The sequence below is a fragment of the Amblyomma americanum genome, chromosome 1 (assembly GCF_052857255.1).
Source record: "Amblyomma americanum isolate KBUSLIRL-KWMA chromosome 1, ASM5285725v1, whole genome shotgun sequence".
Taxonomy (NCBI): Eukaryota; Metazoa; Arthropoda; class Arachnida; order Ixodida; family Ixodidae; genus Amblyomma; species Amblyomma americanum.
The window spans coordinates 42,983,440-43,009,997 of NC_135497.1; the positions used below are offsets into that span (position 1 = coordinate 42,983,440).

General features: G+C 46.3%; 1 protein-coding gene across 3 annotated transcripts; it reads right to left on the reverse strand.

Annotated features, from left to right (window-relative positions):
• Window positions 1–7,153: 7,153 nt before the first annotated feature.
• LOC144132401 (tubulin beta-4 chain-like) lies at window positions 7,154–18,030 on the reverse strand. 3 transcript variants are annotated; one of them, XM_077664797.1, is made up of 7 exons: window positions 17,674–18,030; window positions 16,817–16,925; window positions 15,277–15,384; window positions 9,824–10,068; window positions 9,475–9,674; window positions 7,534–7,970; window positions 7,154–7,383 (listed from the first exon to the last, which is right to left on the reverse strand). In XM_077664797.1, the coding sequence occupies exons 1-7, from the start codon at window positions 17,728–17,730 to the stop codon at window positions 7,211–7,213; spliced, it is 1,329 nt and encodes a 442-aa protein (XP_077520923.1). In that variant the 5' UTR covers window positions 17,731–18,030; the 3' UTR covers window positions 7,154–7,210. The 3 variants fall into 3 exon arrangements, with proteins under 3 accessions (XP_077520923.1, XP_077520915.1, XP_077520932.1); XM_077664789.1 differs by having other exon boundaries at window positions 15,277–15,387; window positions 17,674–18,029; XM_077664806.1 differs by lacking the exon at window positions 15,277–15,384 and having other exon boundaries at window positions 17,674–18,028.
• Between the last annotated feature and the right edge of the window lie 8,528 nt (window positions 18,031–26,558).

Below are 26,558 nucleotides of genomic sequence, written 5' to 3' on the forward strand. Positions count from 1 at the left end.
ACATGGGGTATGAGGAACACCGTAGTGGAGAGCTGGAGAATAATTTAGCCCAAATGGGGATCTTAACATGCGCCACATGTCACTGCAGCACACGGGTATTTTTGTATTACGCTTCCATCGAAATATGGCCGCCGCGGCAGGAATCGAACTGGCGACCTTGGTATCAGCAGACGACCGCCAAAGGCACTGCGGCGTCTCCGATATGGGGTTCATCGTGTAAACAGACCTTAACATAACGTAAGAGGAACAAACTTGGAGCCTTCCTCAATAGCCATGGATATCCGCATACCTAGTGTACAGAATTAAGCGAAAAATGGTTGCATTTGCGCCTTCCCCGTGCTGTGCATCAAAACAGGTGTTTAAAATAACTTCCTGTGAATTAAACATCAGGCCCCAGCAGCAAACCAGACAATTCCTTACCAGCATTTGTAACGGTGGCAAGCTGAGTGCGATTTGGTACGGGCCTCCTTACGTTCGAAATTGTTCATTAACTGGATTAAATATGCTGAGTATTTTTTTGTGAGAACACGACTGTGACCCCTCTCTCGCGAAATTCAGTACATACAATTTTAACAGCTTTTCAGAGTATGTTGCACAGCTTGCGCATTGCTTCCCGGGTTAAGGCTTCCAAGGTGCCGCAGCATCGAGCAGGCGTTTCCATTACGCTCGTCCAACCAGGATCTGTTGTAACGATACTCACGAATTGTAAAAACGAAGTGAGTACACAAAAAGAGACGCGACTACAGTGAGGAGAGCAATGGATTTGTCGTAATGTCTTCCCTTCTGCCGTAACATGGGCTTACGTTTTGCGGTGGTATATTTATAAATGCGACACCTACCCAAAACCCGATCTGCGCTGAATAATTATAATAATTGGTTTTTTGGGGGAAAGGAAATGGCGCAGTATCTGTATCATATATCGTTGGACACCTGAACCGCGCCATAAGGGAAGGAATAAAGGAGGGAGTGAAAGAAGAAATGAATAGGCGCCGTAGTGGAGGGCTCCGAAATAATTTCGACCACCTGGGGATCTTTAACGTGCACTGACATCGCACAGCACACGGGCGCCTTAGCGTTTTTCCTCCATAAAAACGCAGCCGGTCCGGTCGGGTTCGAACCCGGGAACTCCGGATTAGTAGTCGAGCGCCCTAACCACTGAGCCACCGCGGCGGGCATCTGCACTGAAGGAGTAGGTGATTTGTGGTCAACCGTCTTTGGTTGTCGTTGGTCTCGCAAGGTTAATGACTCACTCCCATAAAGAGGGGTCAGCTCAGAATCCGTCGAAGGCCAAGAAGTGCGTAAAAAGTGTACCTTATATTTTTTAAAGGAAATTTGAGTTTTTAGAGATGAACACATCGCGGAACGTCGTAAACCTCCTCTTCCTCATCTTTGTGTGAATCATGAGCTTGCCGTTAAAAAATATAAACACTGATCGAACAGTTCGTTTATGCGGTTGAATGTAAGTAAATAAATGTTATTTGAGTCATTAATTCGTTGTGCTTACCCAAATGAAGCTTTAGAACTTACATACGCTCGGAGTGCCTTGTGCTTGTCAGTGAATGGAACGAGGAAAACGCTACGGACGAGGATGATGAGCGCAGTGTAGGTCGTAATTTCTAATCTGTAGCATATTTCCTTGCCATGAGATGCCTAACATTTCCTGTATACTGAGAAAGAATTTGATATATATATATATATATATATATATATATATATATATATATTTATATATATATATATATTTCATTTAACTTACCTGCTAATAGCTTAACGAGGGTCTCGGTTCTGGCAGTCTTGATGCCATAGGTAGCTTAAGAGGGCTCTCGCACAGTTTCCGCCCTCGCCGTTAGATGACGTTCCACGTCACACTCGCGGTTTTACAGGACGTGCTACGTCCGCCGCTATGGTCGAGGGTGGCGCTGGTGAACACTCTCAAGGTTCGCTTACACCCAGTAAACATAAATACCCACGAGAGCAGCAGATTGGACAGCCGTCGCCGTAGCTCAGTTGGTAAGAGCACCGGACGCGATATTCGGAGGTCGTGGGTTCGGATCCCACCGGCGGCATGGTTGTTTTTTCTGCTGCTTTATAAGTAATTTTCTTTAAGCACTTTATTAATCTAAGTACTATAATATCCCACTGATAAGCACAACACATAAAAAAAAATTCCCCTGTGCACCTTGGTTTCGGTGACTGTTAGCTCCCTTCATAGGTATATATATATATATATATATATATATATATATATATATATATATATATATATATATATATATATATATATATATATATATATATATATATATATATATATATATATTCAAAGTTGAAAACGCTTCATTTAGCCATAGATTTATTTTGAGTCGACGTTTCGGACAGAGCCTGTCCTTTCTCAAGACTGAAGTTACAGGGGTCTTCTTCCTCTTCTTAAGGAGTTGGCACTGGCACACATGTACGACACATGAACAAAAGAAACAAACGGTGGCAAAGAATACTAGAAAAGATACAGATAGAAAGGAAAAAAAGGGGGAACAAATAAAAAAGAAAAACGTGTTGTACCCCGCCGCCCACCTCGAAGCCGCGGGGAGCCGACCCCGGACGAGGGAAACAAAAAAAAAGGAAAACACGGAGCGGGGGAGGATAATGGCTACCCATCAAGGCAACAGAGCGGCGGCGTGTAAGGTGGACAGGAGCAGACGGTGGCGGGATCGCCCTACACACAAAAGTTAAAGACGCGTGCACTCGCGTGCCCCGTACACAAAGAGTAAACAAATAAAAAGAAAAAAATGCAGACAGGGTCGGAGCTTCCGTCATCTTGAACCACTTCGGCAGCCAGAGCCAAGGCCGAATCAGCGGCGCCGTGAGCTTAACACGGGCCAATCTCGTACTTACCTTCACCAGTAACCCGCCTAACGTAAACAAAATCCTCAGAAAACATTTCAACATCCTCGAACAAAGCGAGCGCCTCACCAAAATTTTCACTTCTCCCCCTCACGTGATCTACAGACGACCAAAAAACATTAAAAATATTCTTGTACACTCAAAACCAAATAACCAGCCGGTTTTGGGGTGCCGGCCCTGTGGAAAAAGTAGATGCCAGGTCTGCAAACACATACAAACATCAAGCTGTGCAGTAAGCACAGCTTCAGGCTTCAAATGGGAAATTAATGGCAACTTTGATTGTGATTCCTGCAACGTAATATACCTCCTAGAATGCAGTGTGTGCAGTATGCAGTACATTGGACAGACCGTCAACCCTCTACGAATTCGCTTTAATAACCACCGCGCGCATATCTTATCCCTACCCAACCTTCCCTTGTCAAAACACATTAATGAGCGAAACCACCCATTTGATGCAATTAAGTTAACAGTCCTACAGGGTGGGTTCCACAACACCCGGGAAAGAGAACAACGCGAGTCGTACTTCATTTACAAATTTGAAACAATTCCTCACGGCATTAATGAAAGTCCAGGTGTATTGTCCTCCATCCGCCCCTTGCAGGGCCGTTGCTGACATTACGAGAGCCAGCTTGACATACCTCGGTCGTTTCTTGCCAGCGACATCTTTTTCAAGCTCACACAAATTTCTTCACTCCCTACCCCATCTTGCCCCTATCTTCCCAGTTCGATTACCTTGACGACGGGGTGCAATTGAAGAACCCTTGCCTAATTGCGCACGCCATTCACATTTACCTCCCACACCACACTTGGCCGAACTCGGATGTTTTTCCACTTTTTTTCTTTTGTGGGTGTTTTCAGGCACAGTGCACGTGCGTGTAGTTAAGCTCACGGCGCCCTGATTCTACCTTGACTCGGGCTGCGGAAATGGTTCCAGATGACGGAAGTCTCCTGTCCTGTCTGCATTTTATTTTGTTTATTTGTTTACTTTTTCTGGCCAGGTCAAGCGAGTGCAAGCATCTCCAATTTATATATGTTGGACAATTCCGCCACCGTCTGTTTCTGTACACCTTACTCGCTTAAATGCTCCCGCCATTGTCATTTAGCCGCCACACGACACTGGCATGAGCTCGGATGTTTTACTGCTGTGTGTCTGGGTGTTTTCATGCACAGTGCACGTGTGTTTAGTTAAGCTCACGGCGCCGCTGATTCGGCCTTGGCTCTGGCTGCCGAAGTGGTTCAAGATGACGGAAGCTCCGACCCTGTCTGCATTTTTTTCTTTTTATTTGTTTACTCTTTGTGTACGGGGCACGCGAGTGCACGCGTCTTTAACTTTTGTGTGTAGGGCGATCCCGCCACCGTCTGCTCCTGTCCACCTTACACGCCGCCGCTCTGTTGCCTTGATGGGTAGCCATTATCCTCCCCCGCTCCGTGTTTTCCTTTTTTTTTTGTTTCCCTCGTCCGGGGTCGGCTCCCCGCGGCTTCGAGGTGGGCGGCGGGGTACAACACGTTTTTCTTTTTTATTTGTTCCCCCTTTTTTCCCTTTCTATCTGTATCTTTTCTAGTATTCTTTGCCACCGTTTGTTTCTTTTGTTCATGTGTCGTACATGTGTGCCAGTGCCAACTCCTTAAGAAGAGGAAGAAGACCCCTGTAACTTCAGTCTTGAGAAAGGACAGGCTCTGTCCGAAACGTCGACTCAAAATAAATCTATGGCTAAATGAAGCGTTTTCAACTTTGAATTTTTGCCTCTAGCAACCAAATACGTTTATCTTTCTATACTGCATATATATATATATATATATATATATATATATATATATATATATATATATATATATATATATATATATATATATATATATATATATATATATATATATATATATATATATATATATATATATATATATATATATATATATATATATATAAAGCGGCTCTTTTAGGGGGAGGGGCTGAAATTCTGTAACATATACTATTGTTTCTGGTATACAGTCTGCGAGTTATACATGATAAAAAATTTATATTTTGCGCTTTGCAGACCATCTGTATATATGCACTGCACAGCATTTTTTTCTTTTTCAGCATCGCTGAATGTGGCACAAAATTCGCGTAGCTTACTCTATTGACACGTTTTGTGATACTTGAACTGCGCCAAATATAATTTTATGAGCTGTTCGCACGCCTGATTCTGATAGTGTATGTAACGGGTGCGGAAAGTCTAGTATTTTTCTTCTTGGCAGCCGTCTCCAGACTCATACATTCCAGAACTCAGTTATGTGTAGACTTGATTATCCGTCACAATATTCAAATGTGTGCAAGCTATGTCACCACAACGCGGATCTCAACCATATATATTGGAAATGCCCTTTTGCCCCCCTGGAGGGAAAAAAATGTCTGTCGCTTGACCAATGGGAGGCTCTCCTATTCAGCACCGATCTGATGATTCAGACAAGTGTCGTACAACTGGCCGAAGACGCCGCCACAAGTCAGGACATTCTGGCTGTCGTTTAGGCGAGGGGCCTAAAGCCTCTCAAACTGTTGGAAATAAAAGTTTTACAATCCATATGCAGCCAAAATTGTGCGTTGCGGACTATACACTGCGTGCGGACTGTATACCGGATATTACGGTAAGGCGATAAAAATGCAACGAGTTCCAATCCAGCAGTGCACGAGTTGTCGCCGAATTTCGCGTTACACTGCCGCGACCTGGATGCTATTTTACCACGAAAATCCTCGCAGTCGCCGACGACAACAGATGGTACAGATCCTTCACAGTAACGTCGAGTCGCAGACAATCAGTCGTAATTACACCAGCGGTAGCCCCATCGAGAAGGCTTCCCAAATATTCCGCCATGGGGTTACCAGCTGAGAACCACTTACCATGACATGGGCTCTACACACCGGGAATCAAATCACGAACGCCACAGCTCGCGGTCATAAAACCAAGCGGTAGTCGACGAAGTGGGAACCTATCCTGTAATGCAAACGTACTACGGAGACATACTTGCGCCCCTCAGGGACATGAGGAAGCGCTTTCATACCTGCCATGCAAAACTTGGAAGGATCACTTAAGCTCCGCCCTAAGGGTATAACGCGGTAGCGCAATCGGTTAATTACCATATATGCAAACGGTCGTTCTCTACTTTGCATCCAAAAATACCTGGGCATTCAATACCTGGGCAATCAAGATCTTGCGATTTTTCACTCACAACACCGAAAACACGAACATCGGCACTGGATTTTCGGGTGAACGGGGCCTTTACCGCTATCGCGTTAAGAGCTGGTGATGCTGACGCTAAACTGCTATAGAGACAAAGAGCTGTTTACGCCAGGCCCTCGCCGGAAATATCGCTCCCGCTTCCAACCATAGGGCTTTCAGATCACGAAAGCTCGCGTGGCTTCCAAAGCACCTACCCTCTGTTTCTGTGGACACCACGCTAAGGGATTCTGAATCAATAGCGCCGAATTCAACACGGGTAATGTTCGTTGAGTATTAAGGATTGAGGGCTCCTCACAGTGGCGAATCGCCAAAGCCTTTGGCGACGAACCTTTCTGCTCTGCGTCCCGGGTTAGGGCTATGCCGCTCACAGAAGAACGAGATATGGGCCCTGTGGTTCGATCGCTACAGGTTCAGCAGCCCCGAGGAGCTCGACTATCGCTGAACAATGAATTGGTCAAGCAGCCTCAAATGCTACTCGATGTCCTGTCGGCGTCTTCTCATCGTGTTTTCCTTCCCTCAAGTAGAAGAGCCTCTCAAGGAAAGTGATACGATCTTCCTAGTATTGACGAAGATCCCGTCACTGATGTTTTTGTTAAAAATCGTAAAAATATGAAACAAAAGATGATGGCTAGATAATACGCCAAAAAAACTCAGTCAAATAACACTGAGAATAATAGGCAAAATGTATTCTCCGAAGCGATGTTCTAAAAACCGGCTCGTCTCATATCAGTTTCGACAGCACAGAGAATTTGCCACATCTGACAGGAAGTATCCGAGACCAATAATAGCTCATCAAAACTTGTTTTCCTTAAGATCACCTTGCGTTCGCTCTAAAAGTGGTTCGATGAGAAGCTTTTAACAGATTTTAGAGTTTCGTCAAAATGTCGAAAACGCCAGTCACACGGCTATTTACAGATGTGCGCACATTGCAATACAGTAAGGTTTAGCTGCTTTGCAAGACCATCCTTGTGACGCAGTCCGGGCCTACGACATACTAAAGTGCACAAGCACCTGGCTCAAAAAGAAGGATCCATGACAAACAAACACTTTATTGTAAAGCGAAAGAAAAAAGCGCTGCACACAAAAAACTAGGCCTCTGCCTGGGTCTCCTCGAATTCCCCCTCGTCCTCAGGTGTGGACTCCTGGTACTGTTGGTATTCTGACACCAGGTCGTTCAAGTTGGACTCTGCCTCGATGAACTCATACTCGTCCATGCCCTCTCCAGTATACCAATGCAGAAAGGCCTTGCGGCGGAACATAGCTGCAAAAAAAATAAGATATCAAGCAGGCCGGGTCACACTCCTAGAACTGTCCCCGAAAATGCGCTGTCCCAGAAACTCGACAGCAATGGGTACCTACAATGAAAGCATGTGCTTTTAAGAAGCACTTTCAAATCAAACACGATGGTCACCTGTAAACTGCTCGGAGATCCGCCTGAAAATCTCTTGAATGGCTGTGCTGTTCCCAATGAAAGTAGCAGACATCTTCAGACCTCGAGGCGGTATGTCACAGACAGCTGTCTTTACGCTGTTCGGGATCCATTCAACGAAGTGACTCGACTGCTTGTTCTGGATGTTGAGCATCTGGTCATCGACTTCCCGCATGCTAATTTGGCCTCTGAAGACTGCAGCAACTGTCAGGTAACGACCGTGGCGGGGGTCGCAAGCAGCCATCATGTTTTTGGCATCGAACATCTGTTGCGTCAGCTCCGGCACAGTCAGAGCCCGGTACTCCTGGCAGCCGCGGGACGTGAGTGGAGCGAATCCAGTCAGGAAGAAGTGGAAGCGAGGGAAGGGCACCATGTTAACGGCCAGCTTGCGAAGATCAGCATTCAGCTGCCCAGGAAATCTGTGAGGAATGGGACGGTGCTGATTAGAAGCCCGCTTAATTCACAAGGGGAGAGAGAATTTAGAGGTATGTTGGGCGCTCTTGTTTGGGAACAGTCAGAACAAGATTGTGGTAAGATTGTGGAGCAGCTACAACGGTCAGTGGAGGCATCTTGTAGAATGTCGCGATTGTTGCGCGCTGTTCATTCAAAGCTTTTGAATATCGGGTCATCAAATTTGAAATTCAGTTCTCTTCACGCCAGTGCAGACAACGAAGCCCAATGAAAGAACGAACTCATGAAAATTTCAGAAGTGACATAGTTTACACTTTGCCAGTCTGTTCTAGAGAACATTAAAACTGCATGCCTGTTATTTGCCTCAGCCAAATTACAACGGCGGAGAAACAAACCAGCTTCAGTAAGATAACATGATTTCTTCGGTTGCTGGTTTCGATTCATTGGCAAAATCACAAAAAATAAAAATGGATTCTTCACGTGGTCACTGCTTCGTATCCAGCTTCAAAGGTTATACAAATTACTACATTAGGAGAACATCGATGGGTATTAACTTCACCGGTCTGCCGGTTGTCGTGGCACTTTAGAATTATGTGATCGTTCTCCAGGCCCTAAACCACCATCTCCCAACAATGGCACCCAGTATTTATTCCATACTGACTGCTCAGCAGGCTAATGTTGTACTCTGCTCCCAACGTCCTCAGAAAGTGCCACTATTTATCGAAGAAAAACTTCCATACCAAAACGTGGGAATTTGTATTCCCTTTTCCCAAAGAGAAAACGGGGATAACTGATTTCAATATACGTGATGCTTTATATGGAGGTCCTGTACGCTAGGATTAAGGAGCTGAACGAGATAAATGTGCGCTTTATAAAGGAGAAAAAGTTCAAAAAGTATTCTCCACTGACACACACCTAAATTATTTCCAAGAGATTTGAGATGTTTGCTTTTGAACAGAGTAGTTTTTCATCATTTACAGCGCGAGGCCTTAATTTACCTTTTCGCCTCATGGGTTTTTTGAGGTACAGTGGTTAAACACGGCCATTTTATTCCCAATGTGTGCAATCGCATGCCGTAGATTAGGCGCCGCTCCATTATTCCCGACGACAGCCGCCTTCTCGTTATTGCTGCCGCTGCCGAATTCACTTTCCTTGAAGTGCTTTTCAAAGCTTCCTTGAGCAGCTGCTTGGCTGGCTATAGCAGGTGCGGTGTTTGTTAGTTTTTATGCGGACGGTGAGGGTGCTTTTATTTGCTTTCTTGCTCGTCATTGTATTTTCTGAAAATATTGCCACCACATGCACTTCATACATGGAGATTAGCTGTAATGTATTACTCTAAATATTTTGTAAAAGACCTTGGCGACCGCAGTCTTTGCAGTGCTTGTTCCATATTGAACCGATCACTGCCGTCGGAACTAGCAATTCGGCGGATGGTGTCGACCTCTTTGGGCTCTTTATGAACATGCATGAGGCGCTTAAGTGACCCCTTGAACGAAGCTGAGAAATACTTACCTCAGGCATGTGGTCACACCCGACATCGTTGCAGAAACCAAGTGGTTAAGGTCTCCGTAGGTGGGAGTCGTGAGCTTCAGCGTCCGGAAGCAAATGTCGTAGAGTGCTTCGTTGTCGATGCAGTAGGTCTCGTCGGTGTTCTCCACAAGCTGATGCATTGACAAAGTAGCATTGTAGGGCTCGACGACAGTGTCCGAAACCTAGAGGTAGCCGCAGCAAGAGAATGAGAACTTTGTGCATACCGACTAATCAAAATTCAAGGAAGGCGCCTTATAAAGCAAGGCCGAAATGTCATGTTTGCTTTGTTTCAAAGATGCTGAAATTGGGTCCTGCAGATAATGTCACACACCTTTGGAGAGGGCACTACACTGTAGGTGTTCATGATGCGATCGGGGTACTCTTCACGGATCTTCGAGATGAGCAGTGTGCCCATGCCAGATCCAGTACCACCGCCCAGGGAGTGGGTCAGCTGGAATCCCTGCATGCAGTCGCAGGATTCCGCCTCCTTGCGCACAACGTCGAGCACCGAGTCCACCAGTTCAGCACCCTCGGTGTAGTGGCCCTTGGCCCAGTTGTTGCCAGCACCACTCTGACCTGAAGGGGCAGGTTGTGAAAGGCGTATACTTGCACAAACTGTATTCTGAAGAAAATCAGTACTGGAATATGCAATAAAGGAAAGCCACTATCCAAACACACTTCACACAGCAGCCAGAAAGGCAACAAAAATTGACTTAAGTGGCCTGATGGCCATAGCCAATAGGGGGATAAACACCGCATTTCATAGGTAAAGTTAAGTTTGGATAATATTAGGATGCTGTTGCGTGCGAATTAATTTAATTAGTTTTCAGGCATGTAAAGACTATAACAAGTGATGGCTATGTTTCACTCGGCCTTCAGAACTCAATCTCGGCACTAAGTCACTCTGGTAAAAGAGCTATGTGGCAGACAAGACGAGGACAGAAGGAGGCTCTCTGCAGTACCCATCTTTTATCGCTGTCCTAATTTTTTTTGCACTCTGCCAGATTTCTCCCGCTGAGGACTACATCCAGTCATTAATATGTCACATACCCGTTTTGCTGGAGTGATGTGGGGCGTTGTGTTCTGCGGTGTAGCAACTGCGGATAGAATCTTAATTTGGAAAAAGTACATATATTGCCACTCTCGTACTTACGCCCGTTTCGCTGCACATTAAAGTCGTGTTGAACCTTCAAGCTTACGCGTGAGTTTTGGGGACCCTTCTAACGGAACTTATAAAAATGACTTCATATTCAACTCAAAGGCATAGAAGCAGAAGTAGAAGAAAGAGGAGAAGAAACAGAAGCGAATAGTTGTAAAAAAGAATCACCTTGTCGTACAAAGGAACCACCTAGTCGTACAAAGAAAGTACTTAGTGGTACAAACGAAGCACCTAAACGCACCAGCAGCCACCACCGCTAATGCTTTCGCATTTCTTCAATGCAGCAGACTGCAGTCGTCTCAGAGTTTTTGAGAAAGTTGTATGCATGTTAATTCTTCCTTGGGTGTTCAGCTAATGCCAAGGAATTACAGCTTTCAACCGTATTTGTTTTAGCAGCTGCCATAAAATGGTCCAAGAAATGTTCGTTTCCGGCCGGCTGGCTGATGACGGTAGGAATTGGGTTCATCGATGGTGGTATGAGCATCCGAACTGTGGTGACGTACTAGTGGATGTCATGCGCGCGTCAAATGCGGGAAGGGACGTTCTATAGACGTATCCGGGAACTTATATCCTAATTTTGGGATCCGAAGGACGTCTGAATGTCCGGCGTGGACGTACGTAGGACGTTCATTCGGCCGCCTTTATTTTGCATGGGATGGTCCCAGGGATGTCTGTAGTTTGTATTCGGGATAAAACTATAGGCCTCCATCGGAAGTCCTAACGTTTGGTAGCAGACGCCCTTCGTTCATTCTTTGGACACCGGTGGTCCATTGGGTGGGTTGTGGAGCGCTGTGTGCGATTCCAGGGCCGGAATAAGAAAAATGGGGCCCTGGGCTAATGCGCATGCAGGCCCCCTTTCCCTATACCGACAACACCCTGTAGCCTGCTGCGCTACTGGAAAATATGCCATTTCATTTTAATTCCACCAAATTAAAAAGAACGAAGTGCGATCAACGGGATTATTATTGTTGTTATTATTATGAGGAAAACAACAAAACTTGATGAAACGCGTGCGGTTGTAAACACCAACATATATGTTCACTTTGTGATTAATATCTGCATTCTCGTTTCAGCAAAGGCTAGGCTTTAAGGAAAAGTTTAGTGCACTCAAAACGAACAAGAACGTAGAAAAGACAACGCAGCTCAGATGTCGATCCTTCTGAAGCTAGGCTTCGTTTGCATCACTAAGTTTAATCCCGTGAGGAGACACATGGTTGTATCCAAAACATTCTTTATTAAAATTCAAGCATCAGACTGCAGTAATCGTTACACACGTTACTCTGAAAATATGCAACAAATATACACAATACTTAAGGCAATACAACACCATAAGAATGCACTAGAATACAGGTGAAAATTACCAACTGCAATTACAATACATTACTTGAAAATATTTTGTTAAAGCTAGTACACCAAATAAACGTGGCACTATCAAAAACAACAATAGTACAGTTCTCTATAAGCACGCTAAATATCACAAGAAGAACAAACAATGAATATTTGCATATATTGAATTATACTGCTCAGCGTTTCATTGGCCACGTGGAGGCTGGGAGGCGACACAACGAACTTATTGGAATTATTCATGTAGAAAGAAAGCCATGCACTGGGCGGAAAAAACTATACTTATGCTGCTTGGTGGAGGTAGCAAGTAGAGAGATAAGCAACGCTCAACACAGTTGAAGTTAACAGCTTGCGGAAGTTTCCGATAATGCGACGGATGAAAGAATTTGAAAATATATGTTCACGTCTGCAAACAATTCAACAAGTCATGGCTCGCATTGTACTCGGCTACAGAACACAATCTCTCCAGCGAGTCACTACGTAAAACGAGTGACAAATGACATGAACACAGGGGAGGGAGAGCCGCCTGCTGTGCTCATATCCTGTGTTATATCTGTCTTTAATATTTTTGTTTTATGCCGGATTGTCCCCGCAGACGGCCGCCTCCCTTCCTTGTGTAATGCGCCACCTATGCGTTTTGCTGAGTGATGTGGTGTTGTGTCAAAGGCGGATGGAATCTTTTGTAGCGAGAGCTACGCTAGACTATAGCCAGCGGCCCATTTCGGGTAAGCGTGTCTAGTCACTACTGCGCATGAACCACTAGTTGCACCGAGCCATAGGTGTTCCGCCGCTGCGTCGCGCCACACCTTTCTTAAAAATTCATTTTCAAGTTTTCTTTTTTCTTGTTTCCATCCCGCCTTTATCCATTCGATCTAGCGTCCACCGAGAGATATGGACAGTTGCTTCTCCATTTCCTTTCCTCAAAACCGAGCAAAACAAGTGAGCCGCCGGCGCTCATTTGGTGCATTGGTGTTGAAAACCTAGAGGCCGTTCATTTTTACGAAAGGAAAGGCGCACAAATGGCTCCCTGGGTCAGTGGACACCTCACTTTCGCTTTCATGTAAAGTGGCGTTGGCATGCAACTGCAAAAAATTAATGTGGATTAGCTCAGTTAATCTAGGGTATACAAAGCGAAAGGTGTCGGCGTTCACTGTGTTCTTGGCGTTGACAAAGTTCTAGACGACGATGGAGTTGAACAAAGGAAGGGCGCATAACTGGCTGCCTGGATATGGATATGCGGACGCCTCATTCAATTATTATTATGCATGTGGCAGTGGTGGGAGAGAGATGTGGCCTGAATGCAATAGCGCTGACAGCGTTGTGGCTGACATGCGGCACTGCAGCAATAGCTAAGCCGCTGCGTTCGTTTGCTGATCAATATCTCGCGATCAACCATTAACTGCGTGCCACCTCCCAGGGTGGCAGGGAGGGCGCGCTGCCTATCCAATGTGGGGAACGCATTCAAAGCATTCTTTTGCAGTTCGACACCAGCGCCACATGCATGAAAGCGAGATTTAGGTCTCCACTGACCCATGGAGCCGGTTGTGCGCCGCGGTGGCTCAGTGGTTAGGGCGCTCGGCTACTGATCCGGAGTTCCCGGGTTCGAACTTGACCGCGGCGGCTGCGTTTTTATGGTGGAAAAACGCTAAGGTGCCCGCGTCTTGTGCGATGTCAGTGCACGTTAAAGATCCCCAAGTGGTCGAAATTATTCCGGAGCCAACCACTACGGCACCTCTTTCTTCTTTCACTCCCTCGTTTATCCCTTCCCTTACAACTCGGTTCAGGTGTCCAACGATATACGGGACAGATACTGCGCAATTTCCTTTCCCCCAAAACTAATTATTACATTTAATATTACGCCTTTCCTTTCGTGAAAATGAACGGCCTTTTCAAAGTTCTCAACGCCAATGAACTATGAACGCCGTCGGCTGACTAGATTTTTTTGGTTTTTGAGGAAAGGAAATGACACAGTAACAGTCTCACATATCTCGGTGGACACCCGAACCGCGCCGTAAAGGAAGCGATAAAGGAGGGAGGGAAAGAAAAAAGAGAAAACTGAAAATTGAAAGTTGGATTTTGAGGAAAGGCATGGCGCTGCGCAGCGCCGGAACACCTGTGGCTCGGTGCTACTAGTGGCGCATGCTCAGTAGTGACTAGGGAGCGAGAAAGAGAGAAATATGCGCGGTGAACCGCGCGTTGTGACGTTATGTGCTTCCTCTGAGCATCGCCACGGCGAAATAGCAAGTTTGCGGCCAGTAAAGCCTTCACTTTAAAACCCCACTTGATTGCCTTCCGCACTTTGGATATGCAGCGCGTCCACCCTGCCTCTGTGGCAGGTTGCAGTTGATGATCGCGAGAGGTTGATCACCCAATGAACGCTGCGGCCTATTACTGCAGTGCCGCGTGTCCACCACGAAGTTATCAGTGCTAATGTATTCAGAGACCCGCCGCGGTGACTCAGTGGTTAGGGCGCTCAGCTACTGCTCCGGAGTTCGCGGGTTCGAACCCGACCGTGGCGGCTGAGTTTTTACTGAGGCAAAACGCTAAGGCGCCAATGGGCTGTGCGATGTCAGTGCACGCTAAAGATCCCCAGGTGGTCGAAAATATTCCGGAGCCCTCCACTACGGCATCTCTTTCTTCCTTTCTTCTTCACTCCCACCCTTATCCCTTCCCTTACAGCGCGGTTCAGGTGTTCAACGATATATGAGACAGATACTGCGCCATTTCCTTTACCCAAAAACCAATTATTATTAATGCATGCAGCCCACATGTCTTCACCATCGTCACGTAACTCGAAGGGCGAGTGAAGCGTCCACTGACCCGGGGAGCCAGTTTACGCACTTCCTTAAGCGTCTAGAACGGTGTCCACGTCAATGAACACATTGAACGCCGACAGCTTTTGCCTTGTATTTCCTCGATTAACGGAGCTAATTCCGATTCAATTTAATTTCGAAATGGCCCATGTGTTGCCTCTCTCGTAATATGCTCTTTTCACGGCGCACTACATTCTTGATGAACCACCAAGCTTGCGTCTCAATCTTGGCGGCCTAGGTTTCGCAAGGAACTGATGAGAATGCTCATATTTCAAACTCGAAGTACTTGATTGCGTGGCTGTATTAAACTGACTGCCACTCGGACTGGATTATACTGAGCGAGGATTCGCTGCGCGTACAGAGATGTGGGTACAAATTTAGCCAGTTCTGCGCTTTAAAGATTAGTCTGCACTGTGCGCTCTTGTGGGTGCGTTTATGTAGTAGATTTTAAGCCGAGAAGCCCCTTACCGAACACAAAGTTATCCGGCCGGAAGAGTTGTCCAAACTGTCCCGAGCGGACGGCGTCCATGGTTCCCGGCTCCAAGTCAACCAGGATGGCCCGAGGCACGTATTTACCTTCTGAAACAAAAAATAAATATCACTTAGCGGCAACAAAGATACCGTGCAGTTATTACAAGTACCTGCGTCACAACAAAGCCAGTTAAAGAAAGGAAATGGAGCGCACCAACTGTAGGTGTCATAGCAAATAAAAGCGGCACTACTAGGCCCTTCCGCCACCTCCCGGCCTTTAAACAGATGATCCAGTTATATTTAATAATAAAATATTTAAATATCTTTCAGCAGAAAAACAGAAGGTGAAATGTTGATAGATAAATTGAGATGGATCAAAATGATGTCACTACATTAACGTCCTGTTGCGACTCCTGTTTCGATTCTGTTCCGTATTACTAAACAAACGGTGTCCTATATGGGATTAACATTCCGAATTCTGTACATGGGCTGTCATCAACGCAGTAGTGCCGGCCTCTGGATAAATTTGCACAACCTCGGGTTACTTTACGCGCAATAAGATCGCAGAACACACGGCTCTTTATGGTCTCGCCTCCATAGAAATGCGTCCGCCGAATCATGGATGTCATGATCGAGTCCCTTCCAAATGAAGCACAGCGGCGGTATTAGCAAACATAGAGTTAAAAACTCCTTACAAACTCACTGCAGCAAGAGGAAACGTAGTAGAGGGGAGACGTACTATGTCCTCGTCAAACCTGACGAGGGAATTCAAAACCAGCGTTCGAACCCCACCGCGGCGGCTGCGTTTTTATGGAGGAAAAACGCTAAGGCGCCCGTGTGCTGTGCGATGTCAGTGCACGTTAAAGATCCCCAGGTGGCCGAAATTTTTCCGGAGCCCTCCACTACGGCACCTCTCTCTTCCTTTCTTCTTTCACTCCCACCTTTATCCGTTCCCTTGCGGCGCGGTTCAAGTGTCCGCTGATATATGAGACCGACACTGCGCCATTTCCTTCCCCCAAAACCAATTATGATTATTATTATTATTATTATTCCAAACTCATTCGCGTTGTGAACATTCATTGCCTATGAGAAAAAAGGCTTTGGTCAAGAACCTTCAATCTAATCCCTGCGGGACTTGTGGCAATGCAACCTCAAAAGCTGCAATGGCCTAGCATAACATGCCGCAAGCAGAAGAGGTCACTAGGCGTTGCACTTTGACCTGACTAGATTTGCGCGATCGGTTGTAGAATTTAAAGCTTGAAGAGCAAAGGCCTGCCGTTGAAGAAGCTCCATTGACAGGCCAGATATCAGCTTAACAGCACAAACAGCGCTATTAAGGCAGGAGCGAGAATAAGGGACAACCATACACACAGCGTTCGGTTTTGTCTTTCGCTTGCTGTTTCTGTTGAAGTCATGTGCCAAACGGCCCGGAAAATTTCCCTAATGCTTAGCAGTGCGAAACAGCCGCAAGGCAAGATAAACTCGACGGGGAAGCTTCAAAGTGAAATTATCAACCGAAATACAGCCAGACGCGTACCGGAGGCCTCATTGTAGTAGACATTGATGCGCTCCAACTGGAGGTCCGAATCACCATGGTACGCCCCGCTCGGATCGATGCCATACTCATCGGAAATCACCTCCCAAAACTGCAGACGGGAAAAGATTTCAGTAATTAGAGTGGCGTCACATCGCGCAGTGGCGGCAGTCAAATCATATTTAGATGCTGTAATTCACAGCGAAAGCAACATATAACTGCTACAGTTCCACTTGTCAACTGGTTTTTGTAGTCAACTCGTCAACTGTCATCGATTCTCACCCGCCATGTGTCTTGCTGATGGCGGAAAACCGGAAGGGCCTAAGATCGCTTGAGGCTTTTGGATTGCATCATACGCGAAAACTAGGTCGCGCGAAAAAAAATTCCGTCAAAGAATCTTCGCCGATCGCTTTGCGGCAGTCATTTGCCATAAAACTGTTCCATGTCACCTCACCGCCAAGACCGATTGTCTCGAATTTTTTACAACCGGGAATAAAGTCTGAGCTATATGCCATAACACAACAATATCTCAACGCTCTCAAAGCGCGAGCAGTAATTAAAAGGTCAGAGCGAAAGGAGTGGTCAAGAACAAGAGCCTTCGATGAGCATTAGCTAGGGCTCAACATTGTCCAACGCAAAAAGGCCACAACTTAGAACGAAAGCAGTACGTCTGCTAAAAGCCGCGACTGCTTTACAGGCAACTGCTTTCGCCCGTATCCTGAAACGAGATTCTAGTACGTGGCGTTTAGGACGCAACGTAATCACCAACGTAAAAAGCGCCGGGACCGGCACTGGGACCGAAAGGCAACCGCGATCCCCTGAGCCGTGAAATAACCCGCGAGGTGGTAGAGGTGGCTTACCTTCGCCCCAATCTGGTTGCCACACTGGCCTGTCTGAATGTGGACTATCTCGCGCATGTTCGATGCCACTCCGAGACTAAGCTGTCAAGATGCCGACTGCCTGCCCGGGTCAAGGGTCCACGTATTTGTAGCCTTGCGCCGCATCAACGCTCACTTCTTCCTCAACTCTGTTCCTATGTGCACGCGTGTCAACTCAATAGCGCATAAAGTAGTGCCGCAGCCTGTTCCTGCCATGGTAAATGCGTTTCAGAGCTTATATATAAGGCCTTCAGTTCACGTACAGGATGCCGTGTAAAGGATATGCGCCGTACAACGCGAACTATTTTTCGTTTCGCAAAGCTTCCGGCACAACGGGGTTCTCTCAACTGGCTCCAGGGGCGAACTCGGCCTCTTCTACTTTCTTTTCTCGGTGCTCGAAGTTGATTTCGCTCGAAAGAACTAATGTGCATTCTGCAGCATAATCTTTTCACTTTTCTAGCCTTTCGATTTGTGCGCGTGCGGTCGGTTCTAAAGTTTGAATGTTACCGACCGATTGGAAAACTTTACTTCATCATCATCAGCAGCAGCAGCAGCCTGACTGTAGCCCCAAGAGGTTAGGGACCTGAGTCCAGGGCCTCATTATCTGTTCCAATCGGGGTTGCCTGGTCGATCAGTCTGCGCTGGTCATCCTGGTTTGAGCTCTCGAAACAGTGGCTTCCCATTGGGAGCAAGGGGTTGGGTGTGGTATGAGAGGTTGGGTTGGGGGTTTGGGTGGGTCATTATCATCATCGTCGTCATCAGCCCGACTACGCTCACTGCAGGAGAAAGGCTTCTCCCATGGCTCTCCAATTATTCCTGTCCTTTGCCAGCGGCGCCCACCTTATGCCTGCAAACTTCTTAATCTCATCCGCCCACCTAACCTTCTGCCAAACGTTGCCAGGTTCAGATTGGGTGGCTATGCGCCAATATATGCCTGGTGAACAGCAAGCGATGAACACAGACAATTTGCGCAGAAATTGTTCATTCGGGCAGTGATTTTACTAGGTGTAATGTTCGATACTTTTGATGGATCATGCAATTCTTTAGTAAATGTGGATTCACAATACGGGCCTCTTGCCGTTCCTTGGTCCGGGCGGAGTTCTGCTTTCGGTGCGTTAGGCATGCACACTGCCCGCGGACAATTGCCTGATGTTGGTGAACGTAGCACGGTGACAGGCCGTGCGTATGCCTAATCCACTTACAGCCGCTTGCTCCGACCTCCAGCATCACAGGTGCTGATAACAGGATTAGACATGCGCATCACCTTTCACTGTGCGACGTTCACCAACATGGCAGCCAAGGATCCGGGGTCCGCCGTCAGAAAAAAGGATATCGGAATTTCTGCTGGAACCCCTGGTGCGCAGATAACCGGGGCCAATGTACCCTGTCCACTCACTCCCCCACCGTGGGTACGTACCATTCAACCAGAGGCCAAAATCATCATCATCATCAACCGGGGCCAGGCCAGATACGGGCCAGGCGCGAACTTAACGAACTGAAAGTAGAAAGTCACGCGAAGCCTGTTTCGAGACACAAAAACTGGTCTCCAGATTTTCTTTTTAGTAATTGTCGAGTTTAACGTCTCGAACCGACACATGGGGTATGAGGAACACCGTAGTGGAGAGCTGGAGAATAATTTAGCCCAAATGGGGATCTTAACATGCGCCACATGTCACTGCAGCACACGGGTATTTTTGTATTACGCTTCCATCGAAATATGGCCGCCGCGGCAGGAATCGAACTGGCGACCTTGGTATCAGCAGACGACCGCCAAAGGCACTGCGGCGTCTCCGATATGGGGTTCATCGTGTAAACAGACCTTAACATAACGTAAGAGGAACAAACTTGGAGCCTTCCTCAATAGCCATGGATATCCGCATACCTAGTGTACAGAATTAAGCGAAAAATGGTTGCATTTGCGCCTTCCCCGTGCTGTGCATCAAAACAGGTGTTTAAAATAACTTCCTGTGAATTAAACATCAGGCCCCAGCAGCAAACCAGACAATTCCTTACCAGCATTTGTAACGGTGGCAAGCTGAGTGCGATTTGGTACGGGCCTCCTTACGTTCGAAATTGTTCATTAACTGGATTAAATATGCTGAGTATTTTTTTGTGAGAACACGACTGTGACCCCTCTCTCGCGAAATTCAGTACATACAATTTTAACAGCTTTTCAGAGTATGTTGCACAGCTTGCGCATTGCTTCCCGGGTTAAGGCTTCCAAGGTGCCGCAGCATCGAGCAGGCGTTTCCATTACGCTCGTCCAACCAGGATCTGTTGTAACGATACTCACGAATTGTAAAAACGAAGTGAGTACACAAAAAGAGACGCGACTACAGTGAGGAGAGCAATGGATTTGTCGTAATGTCTTCCCTTCTGCCGTAACATGGGCTTACGTTTTGCGGTGGTATATTTATAAATGCGACACCTACCCAAAACCCGATCTGCGCTGAATAATTATAATAATTGGTTTTTTGGGGGAAAGGAAATGGCGCAGTATCTGTATCATATATCGTTGGACACCTGAACCGCGCCATAAGGGAAGGAATAAAGGAGGGAGTGAAAGAAGAAATGAATAGGCGCCGTAGTGGAGGGCTCCGAAATAATTTCGACCACCTGGGGATCTTTAACGTGCACTGACATCGCACAGCACACGGGCGCCTTAGCGTTTTTCCTCCATAAAAACGCAGCCGGTCCGGTCGGGTTCGAACCCGGGAACTCCGGATTAGTAGTCGAGCGCCCTAACCACTGAGCCACCGCGGCGGGCATCTGCACTGAAGGAGTAGGTGATTTGTGGTCAACCGTCTTTGGTTGTCGTTGGTCTCGCAAGGTTAATGACTCACTCCCATAAAGAGGGGTCAGCTCAGAATCCGTCGAAGGCCAAGAAGTGCGTAAAAAGTGTACCTTATATTTTTTAAAGGAAATTTGAGTTTTTAGAGATGAACACATCGCGGAACGTCGTAAACCTCCTCTTCCTCATCTTTGTGTGAATCATGAGCTTGCCGTTAAAAAATATAAACACTGATCGAACAGTTCGTTTATGCGGTTGAATGTAAGTAAATAAATGTTATTTGAGTCATTAATTCGTTGTGCTTACCCAAATGAAGCTTTAGAACTTACATACGCTCGGAGTGCCTTGTGCTTGTCAGTGAATGGAACGAGGAAAACGCTACGGACGAGGATGATGAGCGCAGTGTAGGTCGTAATTTCTAATCTGTAGCATATTTCCTTGCCATGAGATGCCTAACATTTCCTGTATACTGAGAAAGAATTTGATATATATATATATATATATATATATATATATATATATATATATATATATATATATATATATATATATATATATATATATATTTCATTTAACTTACCTGCTAATAGCTTAACGAGGGTCTCGGTTCTGGCAGTCTTGATGCCATAGGTAGCTTAAGAGGGCTCTCGCACAGTTTCCGCCCTCGCCGTTAGATGACGTTCCACGTCACACTCGCGGTTTTACAGGACGTGCTACGTCCGCCGCTATGGTCGAGGGTGGCGCTGGTGAACACTCTCAAGGTTCGCTTACACCCAGTAAACATAAATACCCACGAGAGCAGCAGATTGGACAGCCGTCGCCGTAGCTCAGTTGGTAAGAGCACCGGACGCGATATTCGGAGGTCGTGGGTTCGGATCCCACCGGCGGCATGGTTGTTTTTTCTGCTGCTTTATAAGTAATTTTCTTTAAGCACTTTATTATTCTAAGTACTATAATATCCCACTGATAAGCACAACACATAAAAAAAAAACATTCCCCTGTGCACCTTGGTTTCGGTGACTGTTAGCTCCCTTCATAGGTTTGTCAAACGGGCCCCTCATTTCATTTAACTTACCTGCTAATAGCTTAACGAGGGTCTCGGTTCTGGCAGTCTTGATGCCATAGGTAGCTTAAGAGGGCTCTCGCACAGTTTCCGCCCTCGCCGTTAGATGACGTTCCACGTCACACTCGCGGTTTTACAGGACGTGCTACGTCCGCCGCTATGGTCGAGGGTGGCGCTGGTGAACACTCTCAAGGTTCGCTTACACCCAGTAAACATAAATACCCACGAGAGCAGCAGATTGGACAGCCGTCGCCGTAGCTCAGTTGGTAAGAGCACCGGACGCGATATTCGGAGGTCGTGGGTTCGGATCCCACCGGCGGCATGGTTGTTTTTTCTGCTGCTTTATAAGTAATTTTCTTTAAGCACTTTATTAATCTAAGTACTATAATATCCCACTGATAAGCAGAACACATAAAAAAAAATTCCCCTGTGCACCTTGGTTTCGGTGACTGTTAGCTCCCTTCATAGGTATATATATATATATATATATATATATATATATATATATATATATATATATATATATTCAAAGTTGAAAACGCTTCATTTAGCCATAGATTTATTTTGAGTCGACGTTTCGGACAGAGCCTGTCCTTTCTCAAGACTGAAGTTACAGGGGTCTTCTTCCTCTTCTTAAGGAGTTGGCACTGGCACACATGTACGACACATGAACAAAAGAAACAAACGGTGGCAAAGAATACTAGAAAAGATACAGATAGAAAGGGAAAAAAGGGGGAACAAATAAAAAAGAAAAACGTGTTGTACCCCGCCGCCCACCTCGAAGCCGCGGGGAGCCGACCCCGGACGAGGGAAACAAAAAAAAAAGGAAAACACGGAGCGGGGGAGGATAATGGCTACCCATCAAGGCAACAGAGCGGCGGCGTGTAAGGTGGACAGGAGCAGACGGTGGCGGGATCGCCCTACACACAAAAGTTAAAGACGCGTGCACTCGCGTGCCCCGTACACAAAGAGTAAACAAATAAAAAGAAAAAAATGCAGACAGGGTCGGAGCTTCCGTCATCTTGAACCACTTCGGCAGCCAGAGCCAAGGCCGAATCAGCGGCGCCGTGAGCTTAACACGGGCCAATCTCGTACTTACCTTCACCAGTAACCCGCCTAACGTAAACAAAATCCTCAGAAAACATTTCAACATCCTCGAACAAAGCGAGCGCCTCACCAAAATTTTCACTGCTCCCCCTCACGTGATCTACAGACGACCAAAAAACATTAAAAATATTCTTGTACACTCAAAACCAAATAACCAGCCGGTTTTGGGGTGCCGGCCCTGTGGAAAAAGTAGATGCCAGGTCTGCAAACACATACAAACATCAAGCTGTGCAGTAAGCACAGCTTCAGGCTTCAAATGGGAAATTAATGGCAACTTTGATTGTGATTCCTGCAACGTAATATACCTCCTAGAATGCAGTGTGTGCAGTATGCAGTACATTGGACAGACCGTCAACCCTCTACGAATTCGCTTTAATAACCACCGCGCGCATATCTTATCCCTACCCAACCTTCCCTTGTCAAAACACATTAATGAGCGAAACCACCCATTTGATGCAATTAAGTTAACAGTCCTACAGGGTGGGTTCCACAACACCCGGGAAAGAGAACAACGCGAGTCGTACTTCATTTACAAATTTGAAACAATTCCTCACGGCATTAATGAAAGTCCAGGTGTATTGTCCTCCATCCGCCCCTTGCAGGGCCGTTGCTGACATTACGAGAGCCAGCTTGACATACCTCGGTCGTTTCTTGCCAGCGACATCTTTTTCAAGCTCACACAAATTTCTTCACTCCCTACCCCATCTTGCCCCTATCTTCCCAGTTCGATTACCTTGACGACGGGGTGCAATTGAAGAACCCTTGCCTAATTGCGCACGCCATTCACATTTACCTCCCACACCACACTTGGCCGAACTCGGATGTTTTTCCACTTTTTTTCTTTTGTGGGTGTTTTCAGGCACAGTGCACGTGCGTGTAGTTAAGCTCACGGCGCCCTGATTCTACCTTGACTCGGGCTGCGGAAATGGTTCCAGATGACGGAAGTCTCCTGTCCTGTCTGCATTTTATTTTGTTTATTTGTTTACTTTTTCTGGCCAGGTCAAGCGAGTGCAAGCATCTCCAATTTATATATGTTGGACAATTCCGCCACCGTCTGTTTCTGTACACCTTACTCGCTTAAATGCTCCCGCCATTGTCATTTAGCCGCCACACGACACTGGCATGAGCTCGGATGTTTTACTGCTGTGTGTCTGGGTGTTTTCATGCACAGTGCACGTGTGTTTAGTTAAGCTCACGGCGCCGCTGATTCGGCCTTGGCTCTGGCTGCCGAAGTGGTTCAAGATGACGGAAGCTCCGACCCTGTCTGCATTTTTTTCTTTTTATTTGTTTACTCTTTGTGTACGGGGCACGCGAGTGCACGCGTCTTTAACTTTTGTGTGTAGGGCGATCCCGCCACCGTCTGCTCCTGTCCACCTTACACGCCGCCGCTCTGTTGCCTTGATGGGTAGCCATTATCCTCCCCCGCTCCGTGTTTTCCTTTTTTTTTGTTTCCCTCGTCCGGGGTCGGCTCCCCGCGGCTTCGAGGTGGGCGGCGGGGTACAACACGTTTTTCTTTTTTATTTGTTCCCCCTTTTTTCCCTTTCTATCTGTATCTTTTCTAGTATTCTTTGCCACCGTTTGTTTCTTTTGTTCATGTGTCGTACATGTGTGCCAGTGCCAACTCCTTAAGAAGAGGAAGAAGACCCCTGTAACTTCAGTCTTGAGAAAGGACAGGCTCTGTCCGAAACGTCGACTCAAAATAAATCTATGGCTAAATGAAGCGTTTTCAACTTTGAATTTTTGCCTCTAGCAACCAAATACGTTTATCTTTCTATACTGCATATATATATATATATATATATATATATATATATATATATATATATATATATATATATATATATATATATATATATATATATATATATATATATATATATATATATATATAAAGCGGCTCTTTTAGGGGGAGGGGCAGAAATTCTGTAACATATACTATTGTTTCTGGTATACAGTCTGCGAGTTATACATGATAAAAAATTTATATTTTGCGCTTTGCAGACCATCTGTATATATGCACTGCACAGCATTTTTTTCTTTTTCAGCATCGCTGAATGTGGCACAAAATTCGCGTAGCTTACTCTATTGACACGTTTTGTGATACTTGAACTGCGCCAAATATAATTTTATGAGCTGTTCGCACGCCTGATTCTGATAGTGTATGTAACGGGTGCGGAAAGTCTAGTATTTTTCTTCTTGGCAGCCGTCTCCAGACTCATACATTCCAGAACCCAGTTATGTGTAGACTTGATTATCCGTCACAATATTCAAATGTGTGCAAGCTATGTCACCACAACGCGGATCTCAACCATATATATTGGAAATGCCCTTTTGCCCCCCTGGAGGGAAAAAAATGTCTGTCGCTTGACCAATGGGAGGCTCTCCTATTCAGCACCGATCTGATGATTCAGACAAGTGTCGTACAACTGGCCGAAGACGCCGCCACAAGTCAGGACATTCTGGCTGTCGTTTAGGCGAGGGGCCTAAAGCCTCTCAAACTGTTGGAAATAAAAGTTTTACAATCCATATGCAGCCAAAATTGTGCGTTGCGGACTATACACTGCGTGCGGACTGTATACCGGATATTACGGTAAGGCGATAAAAATGCAACGAGTTCCAATCCAGCAGTGCACGAGTTGTCGCCGAATTTCGCGTTACACTGCCGCGACCTGGATGCTATTTTACCACGAAAATCCTCGCAGTCGCCGACGACAACAGATGGTACAGATCCTTCACAGTAACGTCGAGTCGCAGACAATCAGTCGTAATTACACCAGCGGTAGCCCCATCGAGAAGGCTTCCCAAATATTCCGCCATGGGGTTACCAGCTGAGAACCACTTACCATGACATGGGCTCTACACACCGGGAATCAAATCACGAACGCCACAGCTCGCGGTCATAAAACCAAGCGGTAGTCGACGAAGTGGGAACCTATCCTGTAATGCAAACGTACTACGGAGACATACTTGCGCCCCTCAGGGACATGAGGAAGCGCTTTCATACCTGCCATGCAAAACTTGGAAGGATCACTTAAGCTCCGCCCTAAGGGTATAACGCGGTAGCGCAATCGGTTAATTACCATATATGCAAACGGTCGTTCTCTACTTTGCATCCAAAAATACCTGGGCATTCAATACCTGGGCAATCAAGATCTTGCGATTTTTCACTCACAACACCGAAAACACGAACATCGGCACTGGATTTTCGGGTGAACGGGGCCTTTACCGCTATCGCGTTAAGAGCTGGTGATGCTGACGCTAAACTGCTATAGAGACAAAGAGCTGTTTACGCCAGGCCCTCGCCGGAAATATCGCTCCCGCTTCCAACCATAGGGCTTTCAGATCACGAAAGCTCGCGTGGCTTCCAAAGCACCTACCCTCTGTTTCTGTGGACACCACGCTAAGGGATTCTGAATCAATAGCGCCGAATTCAACACGGGTAATGTTCGTTGAGTATTAAGGATTGAGGGCTCCTCACAGTGGCGAATCGCCAAAGCCTTTGGCGACGAACCTTTCTGCTCTTCGTCCCGGGTTAGGGCTATGCCGCTCACAGAAGAACGAGATATGGGCCTTGTGGTTCGATCGCTACAGGTTCAGCAGCCCCGAGGAGCTCGACTATCGCTGAACAATGAATTGGTCAAGCAGCCTCAAATGCTACTCGATGTCCTGTCGGCGTCTTCTCATCGTGTTTTCCTTCCCTCAAGTAGAAGAGCCTCTCAAGGAAAGTGATACGATCTTCCTAGTATTGACGAAGATCCCGTCACTGATGTTTTTGTTAAAAATCGTAAAAATATGAAACAAAAGATGATGGCTAGATAATACGCCAAAAAAACTCAGTCAAATAACACTGAGAATAATAGGCAAAATGTATTCTCCGAAGCGATGTTCTAAAAACCGGCTCGTCTC